At 42.5% G+C, this 20,095-nt stretch overlaps 1 protein-coding gene across 3 annotated transcripts; it reads right to left on the bottom strand.

Annotated features, from left to right (window-relative positions):
* Positions 1-843: 843 nt before the first annotated feature.
* On the bottom strand, positions 844-16,319 carry zgc:113263 (uncharacterized protein LOC503753 homolog). Of its 3 annotated transcripts, none has more exons than XM_056425033.1 (25): positions 16,032-16,319; positions 14,626-14,828; positions 14,229-14,333; positions 13,937-14,032; positions 13,665-13,775; positions 13,067-13,162; positions 12,608-12,731; positions 11,350-11,815; positions 10,528-10,595; positions 10,196-10,442; positions 9,641-9,819; positions 8,804-9,026; positions 8,562-8,710; positions 7,801-7,892; positions 6,804-6,961; positions 6,578-6,723; positions 5,883-6,135; positions 5,648-5,796; positions 5,332-5,560; positions 5,087-5,232; positions 4,206-4,455; positions 3,032-3,150; positions 2,639-2,882; positions 2,386-2,492; positions 844-2,198 (listed from the first exon to the last, which is right to left on the bottom strand). In XM_056425033.1, exons 1-25 carry the CDS (start codon positions 16,069-16,071, stop codon positions 2,122-2,124), a joined length of 4,077 nt encoding a protein of 1,358 aa, XP_056281008.1. In that variant the 5' UTR covers positions 16,072-16,319; the 3' UTR covers positions 844-2,121. The 3 variants fall into 3 exon arrangements, with proteins under 3 accessions (XP_056281008.1, XP_056281009.1, XP_056281010.1); XM_056425034.1 differs by having other exon boundaries at positions 844-1,550; positions 16,032-16,318; XM_056425035.1 differs by lacking the exon at positions 13,067-13,162 and having other exon boundaries at positions 16,032-16,318.
* Between the last annotated feature and the right edge of the window lie 3,776 nt (positions 16,320-20,095).

The following is a 20,095-nucleotide window of genomic DNA, read 5'->3' as shown; positions in this document are numbered from 1 at the left end:
AATCATCCCACCAAATTTCATGCGATTCAAGATGTTGACCTTTTCATGACCTTGACTTTGACCTTTGACCCGATCGATCCCAAAATCTAATCAAATGTTCCCCGGATAATACCCAATCATCCCACCAAATTTCATGCGATTCGGTTTAATACTTTTTGAGTTATGCGAGTAACACGCATACAAATAAATAAATAAATACACAGCGATCAAAACATAACCTTCCGCATTTTCAATGCAAAGGTAATTAAGTGAAAGCTTGTACCTCTCGGCTTCAGTGTTCGATACACTATTCACGTTACTATGGTTACAGTGAAGGAGTAGTCATGTCACAACAATATACCAAACTAATGGCCTTGTGGCGGGAAACCTCGGCGTGTTTAGAAGACGTTGCCCAGCAATGTCTCTCTGATTTTCCATCTTTGTAGAACTAATCTAATATAAGCAGGAAGCTCCGGTTGCAGTAACAGCAGTAAATTATCATGAGAGTCAGAGAGGGAGAGAGAGATGGGATGAACCTCATCGCCATGGGCTAATAATATATTCAAAGACAAAATACATTTTCTGTTCATTTCTACACATTAGTTACATTTAATTTGATGAATTTGATTAGATTCAATGAAACATGACGATGTAAAAACAAGTCGCAGCGGCTTTCAGAAAAAACGTACGATATCAAACTCTTGTCCCGTTGCAGATGATATACTTTTAGATAAGAATGTTCTGTAATTTGACGTTAACTGTATGGTGTGTTATGATTTACTTTCTTTGTTTATTGTAACACTCTTTACTTGGCAGGCAAAGAAAAACAACACACAACAAGACATGGAAAAGAATCGTCAATCAAACATTTCAAGTTTCTTTTATTGGGTGTGACAAAACATTGACACGTTTGTGGAAAAAATGTCCTTCAATAACATTTGAAGTATAACATATTTGAAGTAAATTGTAAAAACTTTGGAATAAAAGGCAGAAACAATAATTTAAAAATAAATACAATTATGGACAAGATCAACTCATACTGTGTAAAAAAAGAAAGAAGAAGAATTAAGCTTCATGATATGATCTGTCACCACTCACCCATTAAAACGTTGTAAACAAGTGCAGACAGAAGATTTAACAAGTGAAACCTAAATTAAGACCAAAAAGCAAAACAAAGCAAAACAGTAAAAGAGGCGTTGCGGATATTTCTTTCTTTGTGCGTGTGCTTTTATTCACTCACTATTTTTTTGTCCCTCGAGCCCTGAGCTTCCTGGTTTTAGTTTCATGGCTCTATTGTAAATAATACAAAGACACTCTGGAGGAGGGATGACACACACACACACACACACACACATCCTGTGTGTATGAAGAATGTAAAAGTATTAGAAGTACGTACAGAGGCAAATGCCATCATCTGTAAACAGCTGCTCACCACGCAGCTTTTCATGGAACAGTTTCTGCTCGAGTGTCCTGGTTTTTCCCCTCCCTTCTTTCTGTTCCTCGCTCATTTCGGGGCGGCTGTGTTCTTGCGGTTTGACTCCACGATGACGGACAGTTTCAGGTCTCCAGATCTAGAAGTACATATTAGACGTACACATTTTGATTATGACTTGGCAGCAATGAAATTTAGAGAAATACAGTCTTTTGTTTTCCTGTTGAGAATTAGATGAGAAGATCAATCCCTCAGGTGTTTATGTTGGCTATGTAGAGAGTTACGGTTTCACACGGTAGGCCACGCGGTCTATTCAATGCAAAGCCCTCCTCTCCGCCCGTCTGGAGCTCACTAATTGACATGTTATGGCTCATTTGATTTATATATAAAAACAACAAACTCTCTGGAACACCCCAGTGTCACATTGTCAAATGATTTGCACTGATATAAAAACAACACAAACAACCTAAAACGTGTTGGTGAAAGTTTATCAATCAAAAATGAGAACGGAAGCGACATGTGTGAAACGTTTACAAGACACTGTAAAAATAAAACAAAATAAACGTTAGAGTTTGCATGTTCTCCCCGTGGCAGCGTGGGTTCCCTCTGGGTTCTCCGGCTTCCTCCCACAGTCCAAAGACATGCAGTCAGGTTCATCGATCTCTGAATTGCCCATAGGTGTGAATGTGAGTGTGACTGGTTGTCCGTCTCTATGTGTGCCCTGAGATGGACTGGCGACTTGTCCAGGGTGAACCCCGCCTTCGCCCAATGACAGCTGGGATAAGCGCTATGGAAAATGGAATGGAATGGAACAAAATAAACCCTCCTCAAAGTGGCCGTGACATGACTTCCAAAACAGGAAATAGACCAGAGCTAATTGACGAGCTTCCTTTTTGTGACCGGATGCATTATCCAGTTGACAAAGCCCTTGCACAACACAAGCTGGACAACAGCGAGGCAACGTGGCTTCTTACCTCCGCCGTCGGCTGCATCGTCGGCCAGGGGGTCAGAGTTCGCCGCATACTTGTTTCCAAATATCCGCACCAACCGGTCAAAGAACTTGCATTCCTGCTTCTCTCCTCTGGAAACATAAGTGCAGAGGATCAAATGTTATGAGGTTCGAAATAGGCTGAGAGTGTAACACCGCATTAAGAAGGGAGAGGTTTAGACCTGCAGCCCGATCTCACCCCCCCCCCCCACCCCCCAGCAATAAAACACGGTGCTTACTTTCTGCCTTCGAGGAAGTGTCGGAAATTGGCCCTCAGCCTCTTTATTCTGGTTTGACACTGTTCAGGCGTGCGCAGGTAGCCCTGCCTCGCCATGACCTCGGAGATCTGGACGAAGATGTGTTTGTTCTTCGTGCAGCCTTTCAAGGTCTGCTGGATGTCCTCGCTCCCCCATATGTCCAGGAGGACCTCGGTCTCCCCGTCGCTCCAGGTCAGCTTCGAACTCTCCGGCACCCACTGGGTTCCTGAGGTTACCGACAGAGTGGATGTCTCAGAATTTTACAAAAAATACAGAAAACAAAGAACCCATTGCCTGCCTCCTCTGCTGCGATGCCACTGACATGAGAAGCAGGCTGCCACGGCGACCGTCGTACGCGTGTTCTTATAGGGTCACCTGTGTTTTGGGGGCAGTCGTCTGGCTCATCTGTGACTGTCGGGTCTGTGACCGAGTCGTCCAGTCTCAGCTCCCGCCCAAAGATTGCATTCATCTCGTTGAAGAATTTATATTCCTCCCTGAATGTAAAGTACAAAAATAATTAGGTTGTGATTATCTGGTCATGCTAGTGTGCTCATCTGCACCGGCATCGAGCCGAGAAGAGTTGTTGACCGGGGGGGGGGGGGGGGGGGGGCGTACCTGCATATTTGTGCACCCCTGAATATATATATATATGTATGTGTGTATATATGTATGTACATGTGTGTATATATGTAGTTTTGTGTGTGCATATACATGTAATATATATATACACACACACATATAAATATATACATATATACACATATATATACACACACATATATATATATATATACACACACACATATATATATATATATATACACACATATAAATATTAGTGCTGTGAAAAATAACGCGTTAACTCAGTTAATTCAATTTCAGGTTTAACAAATTGACCCCAAAGAACACCGACATTAAACATTGAATGGGGTCAAATTGACCCGAAAGGTAACAGGAGGGTTAAACATTCTGTTTAGGATGAAGATGTATTAATGTTCCATATGGAAGAAAACTGCTAAATAACTGCTGAGTTGCAGCACCATTGTATAGAAGAATGTATAAATTTATATATCCGTCTTTTGTCATAAATCTCTATGTTCTCACAAAATATACCGAGAATATCGGTAATATGTGATTAATCATGATTAATCCACAAAAACCTGTGATTAACCCGATTAAAAATGTTAATCGTTTCACAGCCCTAATAAATATATACATATATACACACACACACATATAAATATATATATACACACACACACATATATATATATATATACACACACACACATATATATATATACAGTATGCATGTATGTATGTATGTATGCATGGGTACAGAATATGGCAACACATTTACCTTGAAAGGGACAATAAAGAATTGTATCTATTGTCATAAAAGGTGAACTTTATGAATATTGCCCGATAAAGAGCAGACCTTGTTTATAGACTATTGTCTGGAGTTTAACATTTCACCAATCAAACTGCCTCCCGCTGCTGGCTATTAACAACAAAACCACTAACAGAAAGAAAATGATTCATCACTGACTTTTCATGGAGGAAGCCATGTTTAAGGCGCTTGATGCGTGTGTAGCACTGCTCCGAGGTCCTGATGAAGCCCCGGTCGCTCATCTTGTCAGAGATGTACTCAAACACGTGGCGGTTCTTCAGGCTGCCCTTCAGGGTGAGCTGGACCGTGTCTTCGCCCCAGATCTCCAGCAGGATGCGTGTCTCCCGGTCGGACCACGGCATCTTCCTGCTCTGGTCAGCCAGGAGGTGGCTGGATGAGGGCTGCTCGTCTAAGAGGAGGAACCACACATTTAGAATCGGGCTTTAATCGTTGAAAGGTCTATATATATATACAGGACTGTCTCAGAAAATTAGAATATTGTGATAAAGTTCTTTATTTTCTGTAATGCAATTAAAAAAACAAAAATGTCATGCATTCTGGATTCATTACAAATCAACTGAAATATTGCAAGCCTTTTATTCTTTTAATATTGCTGATTATGGCTTACAGCTTAAGAAAACTCTAAAATCCTATCTCATAAAATTTTAATATTTCCTCAGACCAAGTAAAAAAAAAGATTTATAACAGCTGAGTGTTTGTCAAGGCTCAGGAAACCCTTGCAGGTGTTTCGAGTTAATTAGACAATTCAAGTGATTTGTTTAATACCCTACTAGTATACTTTTTCATGATATTCTAATATTTAGAGATAGGATATTTGAGTTTTCTTAAGCTGTAAGCCATAATCAGCAATATTAAAAGAATAAAAGGCTTGCAATATTTCAGTTGATTTGTAATGAATCCAGAATGCATGACATTTTTGTTTTTTTAATTGCATTACAGAAAATAAAGAACTTCATCACAATATTCTAATTTTCTGAGACAGTCCTGTATATATATCGATTGATTATAGTTGGACCTACATGTGTCTGGATCGTTGTCCATGAGGGCTTGCAAGCTGGCGTCAGAAGCAGCGCTGTCCACTTCCGGAGTGGACAGTATCGAGTCGTCACCGAGCACCGGCGCCAGGAGGTGGAAGTATCGAAACACGGCGGGCCGTCCTCCGCTTCTGGAAAACGTGAAATCACGAGCGCACTGTGAATCCGTCTGCTTGTGTGTGTGTGGGGGGGGGCAGTGCTCTTCATTTCAACCGACCCGTTGTATTTACCTCCAGCTGTTGCAGTAACGCCGGTAACTCTTCTTCAACCGCTTGATCCGCGAGTGGCACTGCTCCGTGGACCTCGGGTATCCCGCGGCGACCATTTTCTCCGATATGTCGTGAAAGATGTGGCCGTTGCGGATGCAGGTGTTCAGGCTGTGCTGCACGTCGTCCGCCGCCCACACCTCGACGAGCGCCACCGTCTCCTCCTCCGTCCACGGCGTGTTCACATCTGTGCCTGGTTCAGGCGGAGGGCAGCCGTTAGCAGGACCGATTTGGATTGGACAGAACTGCTGTGTGAGAGGATGAATGAAGACCACTGTACCTGGATCCTGGTCTGCTTGTTCCTGGTCCTGGTCCTGATCCTGGTCCTGATCCTGGTCTTTTTCATCATACTCATCAATGGAAACAGCCTCCTGACCGAGTATTTCTTCCAGCGGGTGGTAGAATCTGTAATCGACTCTTCTCCCGCATCTAGACGGCACCAGAAGGAGTAAATATGAACCACTCCAGCCAGACTGGATTAGACATGCAACCAGATACTGAAAGACAGATCTCACTTCTTCCTCTCGTAGGACTGTTGAAAGATGTTCCTCAGCGACTTGACTTTCCAGCTGCACTGCTCCGAGGTCTTCGGGAAGCCCAGTTCGCACAGCCTCTGCGAAATATCGGCGTAAATGTCTCCGTTGTGGTAGAAGCCCCTCAGCGCGCTCTGAACGTCTTCCTCGCCCCAGATCTCGATGAGCGCCAGCGTCTCCTCGTCAGACCACGAGCCGGTCGCCGGGCTCTCCGTCGACGTGGCGTTTTCTCCATCTAGCGGCGGAAACACAGCACCGGTCACTCTCCGCATTGATTTTAGGGACGAACGCACGACTTCGCAGGTTTCTGGAGCCGTTTCAGCTGAGACGCGCGTTTCGCAGATATCATTACATGTTTCTTTTTTAAAATATATTTACAAATGTGTGAACCATCAAGTGGACCAGTACAGTTTGAGAGATTGTGCCGTTTGACTCTTCCACTTCAACCTCAACACAACCCTAAATTCAAGCGAGTCAGCATGCTCGGGTCCAGCTCACACATTTTCTTCAGGAAACGCTTTACTAGTTTTTAGTACTTCTTTTGTACTTGCACAACATTTCAACACTACATATGTCCATAACTCTGGTGTCAAACGGTGTGTGAGAAAGAGTGTGTAATGGGGCCCTACTAATCACTGCATGGAATTGATGAAGGGATTATTATTTTATTTTTTTACCCGTTTCAGTCAGCGATTCACTGTTGGAGTCTTCTGATATTTCGATGGAGTCGTTCGCCGCGGTGGAGGACGTCGACGGCTGCTTGTCCAGGATTTGCTCCAGCAGATCATAGAACTTAAAGTCCACTCTGTCCGTCCCCGATGAGCTACGGACAGTACAGACAGCTGCATTAACACACTGCCCACAGCACGGGGCACGACGCGAGTGTTCAGGTGCGGCATTTACTTCAGGTTATCCTGACAATGCCGGTAGGTGGCTTTCAGGCGTTTGATCCGGGTGTGGCACTGCCCTGCACTGCGGGTGTAGCCGTCGGCGGCCAGCTTCTCCGATACTTCGGTGAAAATGTGACCGTTGTGTGGGTTGCGTCTCATGCTCTGCTGGACCTAAATGTGGGGGAAATTTTTTAGCAAAATGGTGGGAATATACAAGAAATATATACGTAAACTAGAATGGGCACTCGGTAGAGCGCATACCTTCGCATATCACAAGATTGGGCATTGAATTATGAACATGTTGGCATTAGTTGCATGCCAATTGGATAACAATTGACCGCGCTATGGTAAAAAGAAGATTTTGACCTATCCATGACCTTGACCTTTGACTCGATCGATCCCAAAATCTAATCAAATGGTCCCCGGATAATAACCAATCATCCCACCAAATTCCATGCGATTCAAGAGGATTTTGACCTTTTTCATGACCTTGACCTTTGACCCGATCGATCCCAAAATCTAATCAAATGGTCCCCGGATAATAACCAATCATCCCACCAAATTTCATGCGATTCGGTTTAATACTTTTTGAGTTATGCGAGTAACACGCATACAAATAAATAAATACACGGCAATCAAAACATAACCTTCCGCATTTTCAATGCGAAGGTAAAAATACCTTTACCATTCAGACTGAGGAGGAAAGCATGCACATAGAGGCTCTGTTTAAGGACTTGATATGTTTATCGCTCTCATTTTGCAAAAATGTGTCATTTCCTTTGGGGCCTCAGACTAGGAAGCTATGCAGCTCTTTCTGTTGCTAGAGAGACTCGAGCGTCCGACACGATCACAGCTTACGGTTAAGGTCAGACCTCTGAATTGCTGCCAATATCATTTGTTTTTTATGACTTCAAATCATGAAGGAATTGATGAAGTGAGATGGCACTTCAGCCTGATGATCAGGATAGCTAACAGCATCATTCATTCTTGTATTCTAGCTAGACCTCTACCTGTGAGTCTCCCCAGATCTCTAGAAGGATGATGGTCTCTTTGTCCGACCAGGGGACCTTCTTCCTGTCCTCCTGGACGCCCACAGCCGACTCTGATGAGACGCAAAGAGAAGATGAAACACTTTATGGAATAACTTCATTGAGTCAATTCTCCCTTCATCTGTCATCACTTCCTTCCTACTGTTGATATTTCATATGACCATTTTGTTTTGTATTAGCCAAACTGCTGCATAGGGGTATTTTTTTATGCTGTTTGACAAAGCTTTGGACGATAAAGATGGATTTAAGTATATTGTAAATGCCTTTAAAGTTCCACTGAAATATTAAAAGTGATCTTAATATTGACAATTCATTTGGTGTTATCATGTTGGAGTCTTTGACTAAACTTAATTAAACATTCTTTCTGAGAAGTTTGACAGAACTTTACTTGTTGAAGTCTGATGTTTTCATTTTGTGTTTAAAAATAAATTAACAAAACAATAAGTGAATTTTAAAATGTAATTGTTTTGAAAAGATACAGATGCGGTTACAAAAATGTATAAATACGGAGCAGTCGGGTGTAAAATGTGATAAGTAAGTAAAGGAGGCTTAGGGAGACTAAGCATTCAATATTCTAACTGCATTTGACAGGAACAACTTGGATAATAATAAACAAACGTGTGCTTTGTATTCACTTAAAATGTCTAATTTAGGTGAAGAAAATAGAATCTAATAATATATTTTCACATATTTCTGCGTTAGTAGAGAACATCAGAGTTTACCGAGATCCTGACTGGAGAAAAACAGAGAGTCGTTGTCTTCCGGCTCTTCTGGTATTTCCTCCAGCTTCGGCACTGGAGGGAAGTCCTTCACGAGAAGACTTCCCAGTTCGTGGTAAAACTTGCACTCAACTTGCTCCTGTCCCTTCATGCTGCATCGAGAGATAAGAAGAGAGCAGATAAATAATGTCAATCAACAAATATCACAAACAATTCTCAATTTTTTTTGCTGTAAGTATACATACTTGTTTTGGTAGCATTGCCTGAAATTGGATTTCAGCCTTTTCAGCCTCGTTTGGCACTGCTCCGGCGTCCGGGAGAAGCCCTGGGCGGCCATGTTGTTGGATATGATGGTGAAGATGTGTCCGTTCCTGTGTATTCCTCTCAGCTCCCGTTGCATCTTGTCTTCCCCCCACGTGGTGATGAGCGACAACGACTCAAAGTCTGACCACGGAGCACTTCTAGTTCCTGAAAAAATAATATGTTCAATAATAATCTGTGAAACGGTCATTTTACTATAACGTCATTTTAGTACAACCCGATATTACGTATATTTTTTGTGCGCTTTGGGAAGCTTTTTGTCGCATTAGAACAATGAGGATCATAATTAAATACATACAACATTTTGGGAGCTGGATGAGGGGGCAAATTCTCTCCCAAAAAATGTTTTTTACTTTAATGACTGAATATCCAAGTTTTTTTATATTTGCCTTCTATCTTTGCATTGTATTATTATTCATTTTGTTTTACCAACAATTACCGTAATAGGGCGTTATATATATATGGATTTTTAGGAAAAACTAAAGACAATTTACATAATGCCTGCTTTGACTTGAAATGTTTAATAAAATTAAATAAACTGGAGCTGGAACAAGTGGATGACTAATTAATTAATGGGTAAATCATCATTAGTAATTTCCCCAAGCAATTTTATAATTTGTATATATATGATAGTAAAGTGATATATATATATATATTCAATGTTTGCTGAACAAAACAATTCATCCTGATTACATGCTATGGGAACGTTTCACAATTTTCTACCGAGGCCAAAAACTGAACAGATACAAATGTAATTGTACCGCTTTCCAGACGGGTCGTGTGTCCGAGGGCCGGCAAGTCTTCATTGATGTCTGGTGACTCATCTTCATCGATGACATCTTCGACATCGAAGGTGACCGAGGGAACAGCCGAGGGACCCGAGGAGCCGAGTATCCGCTTCATCTGCTCGTAAAACTTATACTTCAGTTTGGAGTTCCTTCTGCGGTGAGAAAAGGGGAAAAGGCAATGGGGCATTATGCTTTTATTTCTCTTTTGTTTTTACAAATGACAGATTTATATACAGTCTATATTTAATATTTTTATATTTAATTTAATTTGTCATTAGTATTGTGTATTGTGTATGCATATATGTTATATATATATATATATACATATATATTTTATATTTTACTTTGTATACTCATATATATTTCATCCCTGTTTTTTTATATTTTATTTTTTATTCTTGTGTGTTTAGTTTATTAGTGCTGCTACTGTGATGACAAATTTCCCCATGGGGATTAATAAAGTATATATCTATCTATCTAGATTTGACATAAGCGGAGAGGAAGGAGGACAGCTCCCGTAACACCTACCTGTTGCTCATGCGGAAGCATTTCTTCACTCGTTTGACTCTGGTCTGGCACTGCCCCACAGTTCTGATGTAGCCTCTCTCTGACATCTTCTGAGCGATCTGTGTAAATATGTGACGGTTTTTCAAGCAGCCCTTTAAAGCCCGCTGCATCGAGTCCTTCCCCCAGATGTCCAGCAGATTGAGCGTCTCCTCGTCCGACCAGGGAACTTTTGTGTCCGCCACAGCTGGGAGAGAACCTTCCTGAGAGTCTAAAATAAAACCAGCAGTTAGTCAAAGGCCGGAGTTTAGATTGATCTGATAGCGTTCACCGATCCATCGAAAAGGTGCACAAACCTGTATATTCTCCCCATATTGAGATTAGCGGAGATTCACCTGAATTCTCATCATCCACCGGCGAATCCCTGCAACGGTGGAAAAACACAAAAGGATCAAGTTGAAAGTTATTTCTCTAACTTGGTGATTCAGAGGTTTTTTTTCTGCGAGCATGAAACAGATTTAAAGCTACAGTTCCACATCAAGTATTTTCAGAAGGTTGAAATTAAGAAACGCACATGAACCACAACAAACATTCAACAAGACATAAGAGTCGACGGCATGTTGACGTGCTGATGTTTAGTAGGTATCATGTTTACGTTGTTCACCATCTTAGCTCATGTTGAAATGCTAACATTCGCCGATTAGCTGTTGGGAATGTCATTAGTGTTGCAGGTACATCATGAACAGAAGTGTTTGACACATTTCTCCCTCACCATGAGGTGTCGGGGGCTCCCGAGAGCCATCAGACGTCATTATCTGGCTACAATGAATATGTGCAAAAAGAAACAATGCCAATCCATCAAGAGGATGTTGATGCATTTAAAAGACCGTCAAAACGTGGACGGCAAAGATATCTCATCAACCATTTGATGGATTGCCATGAAACTTGGTAGAGATATCTTTTCTGTCCTCGTTTTTCCGTTCTCGATCAAAAGGTGGTGGACCAACAGACCGACGTTGCCATCCTTAGAGCCGTGTCGCTCATATGGATGGAAAGGGAATGGAACCGCAAGTGAAGGAAATAAAAGAGAAGGGATTACTGCCCACTGAGCCAATGAGAAACCCCTCAGTCGCATCTCGGTGTTGAGCGAAAGAACAGAACGTCTCTGGTAATCTTACAAGACAGCTTTCGCCTCCGCAGGTTTTTTTTTTTTGGGAATGTCCACGCCTCCGCTCAGCTTCCTCTTCCTGAGAATCCGCGTCCCTATCAAGCTTCCGTTGACGACTGAATCCTCGTCCGCAGTCACGTTGGGCGCGGCGGGCTCTACGGCTGGGTCGCACGGCTGTGCGCCAATGGAGTCGTGCACTTTCCTCTCCTGAGAAAGGTCCCCGCCTCCGATGTCCAGCTGCCAGCCGCCCAAGTCTCTCGTCTCCTCCAGGCCTTGTCTCACGGTCTCGGAGCTCCTCCGGATCGCCCTCTCCAGGCTGCTCGTGTTGAAGAGAGCGTCGAGGTGTCTTTTGTGCTCCAGGGGGTTCGAATCTTTGAAAGTCGGTGAGCACGAGGTGGCGTTTGTGACAGTTTTGGCCACGGGAGGTAGAGACAGGGAGGAAAGGATGCAGTCATCCATTGGTAAAAATCTAGCTTCTGCAATCAGGAAAAAAGAAGGTTAATTCAACCGTTCAATCAAGAAAAACATTAAATTCAATCAAAATACAAAGAGAAGAAATACTGGTTGTTCAAAGTGCATCTTCTTCCAACCTTTTATAATGAATGCGTCATTAGTTTTTCACTGCTGTGTGGTAATCAGGGTTCGTACACATGTTGAACAATGGAATTCCAGGACTTTAAACCAAATTTCCATGACCAAACTGAAATATCGGTGTGTACATGAAAACTTTTTGAAAATGTAGTATTCTAACAATGACAATTACAAAGCACACAATATACCTTAAATGAAACAAATGAATGAGAGACAATAGTTTGATTAAAAGAATAAACATTACTATACATTTTTATTCTTAGAAACACTTATAGGAATGTTTATTCTTTTAATCAAACTCTTATCCTTTATGTGCAAATCTGTTTGGACTTGGCCTATGCCAGCTTATAATTTGAGTCTTCCTTTCAAAAACATATGAATTATTTTAAACTCGACGTAAATGAACATGTAAATATAACAAATTTCCATGACTTTTCCAAAACTTTTGTGATTTAAGTTTTTTCCATGACTTTTCCAGGCCTGGAAGTGACCATTTTAAAATTCCATGACTTTTCCAGGTTTTCCATGACCGTATGACCCCTGGGTAATAAATAAAAAACAACTCTACAATATATAAAAACAATACAAAAATGTCCTGAGCATTTGTACAATGAGGACTGGGTTCAGTTTCCGCGTCGACTCGACATCTCCAGAACACAACCGGGGGCCGACAGTACCTTTCTCTTCAAAATGGCCGAGGTTTCTGTGATGCTCGAGTACACCCTTCATGTCCTCTGGCGGGAAAAAGGATTGTAGACATTCGTCGAGGAATGACGGAGCGTCTCCGAGCAAAGCTGCCAACTGAGAAGAGAGATCAAGTTGCTAGCTTTCGTAATCCTGCACTCGTTATTTTGTTGGACTGCCAAATGACCCACAGTGAGATAAAAGGAACAATAAATCAGTATTACCAGAAGTTGTGTATTTTTTCTTGACATTCATCATGTTGTGTTCCTCTGAGCTCGAGTTACCGCCAGGAACGCGAGCAGTGTCACATTTGAGCCTCGCTGACCCAAACTAGAAATAATTAGCGTGATTTTCTTATTTTATATTATGGAACGGCTACTATTCCTGGCTGCTCTGCCACTGCTTGGTGCAGAACAGTGGAAAAGAAAGCAGTCGACTGGGACACTGCGCACCTGTATCCTGTTAACCCTCCTCTCTATCCGTCTCTGGGTCAGTGGTGCAGGCAGATGAGCCCCTATGTGTGCTTCATTTCCCGTCGATACACTTCTCTGCGTTGCATTTGGTGTTTTGTGGTGGAGGAATAAAAAGCAGAGAGTAAATCAACAAACTAGTGCAGACCTCCCACAGGGCCTGGCAAGCTCCCCACACTCCAGAGGGCAGGTAACACAATAAGGGCTTTAACCGGAGCCACAACATGAACCGATACATAAGGGTCAATGTCAGCTGAAAAAAATGGCCTTACAAGAAGCAATAGAGTAATGTCAGGTTTGAGCTTTTGGGTCTAAATGTAGACGGTCTATTTCATTTAATGGTCATTTGCAGAAGCGTTTCTACTTGACAAATCACGGTCATGGCAGATTCACACACGATTAAGATCACAGAGAAGTATTACAAATTCATAGAGGCCCTCAGGTAATGTTCGTCTCATGGGATCTTAAGATCAACCAAGACAAGACTGGTTTAAGACAAGTGTCAGCGATCAAGGCAGACTTTTATGATGTAATCTACTGATAGTGCGTGACAAGCTCGAGTTCAGGAGAAACCTGGTACCTGCGTTAAGTCTGGAACTGGCAGCAGCTCCTCCAGTCTCGATATGAACTCCCACACCAGCATCTCAAGTGCAGCGTCATACTTCGGCCCAAAATACACAGGGAATATTTCCTGCAGATGAGAAAGAGAAACAGACAGAGACAGAGAAACAGACCGAGACAGAGAGAGAGATTTGGTTAGTGTATTATGAAGAGGAACAATTGGAAATAGAATCAGGCAAATGTGGAACAATTGAAGGAAAACAACAAAATAAGAAGTGACTGTTGTCTCACTTGGAAAAAATATTTCCTTTCCGAGGGATCCTGCAGTAGTGAATGAACCAACTCCACAAAGTTCACCTCCGATTCCTCCACCTGGTTTATGGTAATCTGTTACACACACACACACACACACACATGCGCTCAAATCAAGGCTACGAATGACAAACAATGCCATTTCAGCCGACTTCTATAACTCAATGCAAGAAAACAACGGTTCCCAACAGAGACTCAGTCAGTCAGCAGTGACCCAGTAACCTTCAGCAGCAGAAAGAAAACAGCTGTGTGTGTCGGCCAGTTTACTTACATGGTGATCATTGGCAGTGCTGGCAGGAGCTTTAATCCTGTCTAGATGTGGCTGAATGGTCTGCATGTCCACTGGATGCTCACCGCGACACATCTCCAGAACCAGCTGGATGTGCACACACACACACACACACACACACACAAACAATGGTCCAGGTTTAGAAACCTCTTGGTGTAACACTGGACTACAACTACTATTTTCTGTATTTCTACAGTGTTTGACCTGTTGCTACTCGGATTTATAGGGGACTATATGACATAAATACAGACAGAAGTGAGATCCTATACTCACGTCACTCATCTATGTGCCTCTTAAACCTAGCTTCAACTTTTGACAAATATCTAAAATAAGTACAAGCGTCACCTCAGTACGATTAAACCGGGATTATATGACTGACCCTGGCCCTGAGTCCCAGGATGAGCTGAGCCCTCTGACTGTAGCTCATCAGCTCTGGGACCAGTTCCGTCACCATGGTAACAAACTCCTCCAGCATCCCGTAGTGGTCCACAAGTCCCTGCTGCACTACTTGCCACACTGCGGCTGATAACAGCTGCAAGGGCGGGGCCAGGAGGCGTAGATAGTGGACTGGAAGATCATTACCTGAGGTGGAGGAAGAGGAGAACAATTGAAAACCGACAGTTATTTTGATACAGCCTGTGATTAAAGAGGATTAATGTGCATTCACAAGCAACAGTGAGTGTTTCAAATGAGCCACAACCTGATAGAAAACAAGAGCAGGAGTAAACAACCCCAATCCAGGTAACCCAATAACCAGGTAACATGAAACACTCGCACACGTCTCTATTGACTGCGTTTGTTTTATGATTTATATTCCTTATCAAAAGGTATTTTCTTAATCAGCTGAGGAAGAATTATGATGACAATATGACTTAGCCACAACATGTATAGCTTATTTTCATTAGAAAATGATCAGTATTGGTATTAAATATAACTTTATAGCATTAGTGTGACAAAGTGCTTTTATCAGGCACGAGCAAAAAAACAGACGTGACCAAATGTAATGAAAATATCACCAAAAGAAATGTCATGTACTGTAAGAGAGGATTTGATCTCGATCGCCCACTCCGACTCGTGAAAGGAATATATGAAACATCCGAAAACTAAATATGTATTTCAAGGCCCCACTTATAAAATGTGAAGGCTAATATAACTTGCAGTAGTTTACATCCAGTAACTGTTCAACCACTGACCTGCTGGACCAGTCTGTAAGAGACACACTGCTGTGTGTTTTCCTTCGTTAAACAAGGACATGTGATTCAAAGCCCACTTTAGAAATATCAAAACATCAGTGGTTGTTTACTTCCACACATTTTCGTGCATATAAGTCACCAACAATAACAAGCAATCTGTGTCAACAACGGGACATTACATGCTTGCCAAGAGCACACGATGCATATGCAGAGTTGCTGTATTTGTCAATAGGATGGAGTCATGACGTGACAGCGCTGCTCTCGGCAGCCATCAAACTCACAACAAACTAACATCTTGTTGAATGTCGTAACTAGCACCGATTGGATTTCCTGAAATAATAAGTTAAATGAAAAGCTGATCAGGGTTGAAAAGCAAACTGTGCCAGTAGATCAACGAGCCCCTGGCGGAGTGATACACCAGCACTTGAGATGCTACCGTAAGAAGCTCATTGTGGTTCAGGTCGGTCCTGAGAGAGAAACGCTGCAGGAATATGTTGCGCGAACATTAGCAGGTAGTTTCAGATCGCTGTAAACTCAGAGATCAGAGATCAACATGAAAACGTGATCGCAAAAACAATGTGTTTACACGCACCTCGACTGGCTCCACTTTCAGTTCCCCGTTTTATTTCCATTTAGTAGATAACAGACACACACACACAAAACCGAGCAGATGTCCCCCCCCCCCCCTCCTCCGGGTTGTAGCGGTCAGGAAAAAAATATCACAACGCCTAATAAATGACTTCAGCTAATGTCTGGTTGATAAAACATCCATGAGCGATCGCCGACCCACAAAAACGCGAGCGCAATTTTTTGCAGGAAGCATTGAGAGGCTCTTGTTTTCAAATTTCGCCTCAGGAGAAAATCCAGAACAAAGGTTTCTGGTCTCATCCGCCTCAGTCCAGATCACGGCAAGGGTCCGTGTACGTAATGTTATTTCGTTTTTTCGTTTCATTCCAAATACGGAATACGGAAATCACGTGGTTTTTTCGTTTTCCGTTTGAAAACCAAAAACGGAAAAACGGAATACCACCTCCGTATTTCGTTTCTGCCGTCTGAAACCAAAAACGACAGAACGGAAGTGCTTAAAATGAAGTCAAAATAAAAGCCAGTGATACATATTCGTATTAACCTTAGAAGAATATTAATTAATCAATATAAAGAATAAATAATTAAACGGGGATATTTTAACGATGCAAACACATAGCAGGGTAACGTTAGAAGAATATTAATTAGTCAATATAAAGAATAAAGAATTAAACCTGGATATGTTAGCGACAGTGGTGACAACGGGAAGTTTAATATTCATGTAGCCTACACAGCAAGAATCACCTTCTCACTTAATCGTTGCATTGTTTGATGCAACACAGTTCCTAATGTAGATTAATCAAAGTAATGTTTCTGTGCAGAGACTATATTTCCACCGCAGAGTAAACGGTTCACCTTTATACCGCTAGATGGCAGTATACCTGTTATTGATACATATGTATTTAATGCCGTTTATTTCCTCTGATATTTATGTTCATGGTTAATTTCCAGCATAGTTGTATACATCATGTATTTACTTGTTTTATTTGGGTCATTTTGGAACTAAACATTCCCACATGGAAGAGTGAGGATATGATGACCACGAGGCAATACATATTGACAATTGAAAAATAAAGAGACAGTTGAGTTTTTCTTATTAAGCAGCGTTCAGTTAGCACCCAGTCACAGCACCACCTGTGCTTCACCTGTAACCTTCATTACTACATCATCATTACATCAACGGTTAATGGGGACACGTTTTTTGTTTTGTTTTTCGTTTTATGTTTATATGCATGTGTGTGTATGTATAGTGTGTGTGTTTATATGTATATATGTGTGTGTGTGTGTATATGTATGTATATGTATACGTATGTATGTGTGTATATATATATATATATATGTATATATATATGATTCTTTGAAATAAGTTTTTTCGAGAAATCATAGGTTAGGGCACTTATAAGCTCGTTAGCTTCATCCTCGACCCTTTCGGTCAGCCACTTTCTTCTTTTGTTGAATTATGAGTGTTGTATATTTTGCTGATTGAAATAAACTAAATCATCATCAACATGTAACCTGTTCTGTTGTGACTCTGCTGTCTTACTCCTCTGACTACATCACATCATCATCAACATGTAACCTGTTCTGTTGTTACTCTGCAGTCTTAGCCCTCTGACTACATCACATCATCATCATGTAGTCCTCTGGTCTCCAGAAGGATGGAGCTCTGTGTTGTGTGTGAACATGTTTTGAGGAGCTGACTACATGAGTTATTGTATCAGAGTGAAACATGGAGAGCACAGCTCCTCACATCTCTAACATGTCTCACATAGTTTACAGTCGTGATTGTTAGGCATTGTTGCCTGTGTTTAGCCGTATGGCTATATCTCTGCATGTACATTTAGATAAGCCATATTCAGCTCAGAGCCTTGTGGGAGTGGACGACGCCATCATCTACCTGCTGCAACGAGCTCAGTCGCACCTGGATGGAACCGGTGTCTCTGTGAGAGTCACTTTCTTTGACTTCTCCAGTGCATTTAACACCATCCAGCCACTGCTGCTGAGTGAGAAGCTGCGGTGGCAGTGTGGACGCGTCCACCATCTCCTGGATCACTGACTACCTCACAGGCAGACCACAGTTTGTCAGAATGGGCCGTGTGCTGTCTGGAACGGTGGTCAGTGATGTTGGAGCCCCACAGGGAACTGTTCTGTCTCCCTTCCTCTTCACCCTGTACACCAGTGACTTCCAGTACAACACGGAGTCATGCCATCTGCAGAAGTACTCTGATGATTCTGCAGTGGTCGGTGTATTAGGGATGGACGGAGGAGGAGTACAGGCAGTGGTGAGCGACTTTGTAAAGTGGGCGATGAGAACCACCTGCGGCTGAACGTGGCCAAGACCAGAGAGATGGTGGTGGACTTCAGGAGGAAGGCGACAGCTCCTACACCTCTGAGTGTCCTGGGAGTGGACGTGGACATGGTGGAGGAGTACAAGTACCTGGGCGTCTCCATCGACAGCCGACTGAACTGGAAGGCCAACATCAACGCTGTGTACAAGAAGGGGATGAGTCGACTCTTTTTCCTGAGAAAGCTTCGATCCTTCAACGTGTGCAGCAAGATGCTGGAGTTATTCTACCAGTCGGTTGTGGCCAGTGTGCTGCACTTTGCCATTGTCTGCTGGGGAGCAGCATCGGAGCTGGTGACACCAGCCGTCTTAACAAACTGGTTAGGAAGGCTGGCTCCATCATCGGCTGCCAGCTGGAGCACCTGGAACAGGTGGTGGAGAGGAGGACGTTGAAGAAACTGGTGTCCATATTGGACAACCCGGACCACCCTCTCCACCACCTCCTACAGGGACAGAGGAGTACTTTCTCCAGACGTCTCCTCACGCTCCGCTGCCACAAGGAGAGATACAGGAGAACATTCCTGCCGACGGCTATGAGGCTCTACAACAGTTCACCTCTTGCCAGATCACCCTAACCCTTCTTATATTTGTGTTTTTTATTTTTATTTTTATTTTTATTTTTATTCTTGTGTGTTGCTGCTACTGGCTCGACAAATTTCCCCTTGGGGATTAATAAAGTATATATCTATCTATCTATCTATCTAGAGCAACAGGTCATGGCCTTGTTTAGCTAATAGCAACAGGTCATGACCTTGTTTAGCTCAGAGCAACAGGTCGTGGCCTTGTTTAGCTCAGAGCAGCAAGTCATGACCTTGTTTAGCTAATAGCAATAGGTTTAGCTCAGAGCAGCAGCTCACATCTGATCCAATGACATCTGCACACTTCTAGATTCGTAAAGAAAGACAATCTTTGGTATTTTCTAATTCTTTATGTCAAGCACAAGTTAACTACTCCCCTAAAAGAGGAAGCCTTCAGAATTAGTGGTAGCATTGCATTAGGATTACATTCTTGTATTTGAATTGTATTGCTGGATCTCAATTCCTCTGATTCTTCCATCTGCAGTTAATCTGCTCGCATGATTTACATCATCAAAGTGTTGCCTACCAAGAGCTGTTCCAAATGAAAAGTGAATGTCAGATGTATGAACCGTCCTGACTGAGCTTCACTGAAGCTTTATACCTGCTACAAGCTCAGGTCAAAATGGTGTTTAGTATTATGTGATTTATAGGTTGGCTCAGATTGTTTATCATTGATGTTTGTTCCTGCTGTGTGATTGTAGTGCTCAGACATCAGCTGTGTTCTTAGTGAAGCAATAGGTGTCAGATTGACATCCAAACTGAGGGTGTCAGGGTCCTTAAACTGCCCTTCATAAACAAGCGAGGTTCCCAACCACATAGGGGTCCTCCTCCAGTGGGAAATCTTCACACTGGGTCCAAATCTGTGATACCCGGCTGTCGGGGAGACCGATTTATGAGCCTGAAACAAGTGATACGATGGTGGCTGATGTATGAAGTTATCATGGCTTCACCGCCCTAAACCGGCTGCAACCGTCTTGTGTGTGTATATTTTGGGGTGTACGTTTGTTACCTAGGTCAGAGGTCACTGAACAAGCCATCTTCCAGTGCCTTACTCACACTGGCAGGGGGTCAACACACCGTGTCACTATCAATAGTTGGTGTTACAGGTCCAGCCTTTCCCATTACAGATTAAAAATGAAATTCGTGCCA

This window comes from Pseudoliparis swirei, chromosome 10 (genome assembly GCF_029220125.1).
Source record: "Pseudoliparis swirei isolate HS2019 ecotype Mariana Trench chromosome 10, NWPU_hadal_v1, whole genome shotgun sequence".
Lineage (NCBI taxonomy): Eukaryota > Metazoa > Chordata > Actinopteri > Perciformes > Liparidae > Pseudoliparis > Pseudoliparis swirei.
Note: the sequence above shows the minus strand (reverse complement) of the source record. Positions and strands in the feature narration are given on the sequence as shown.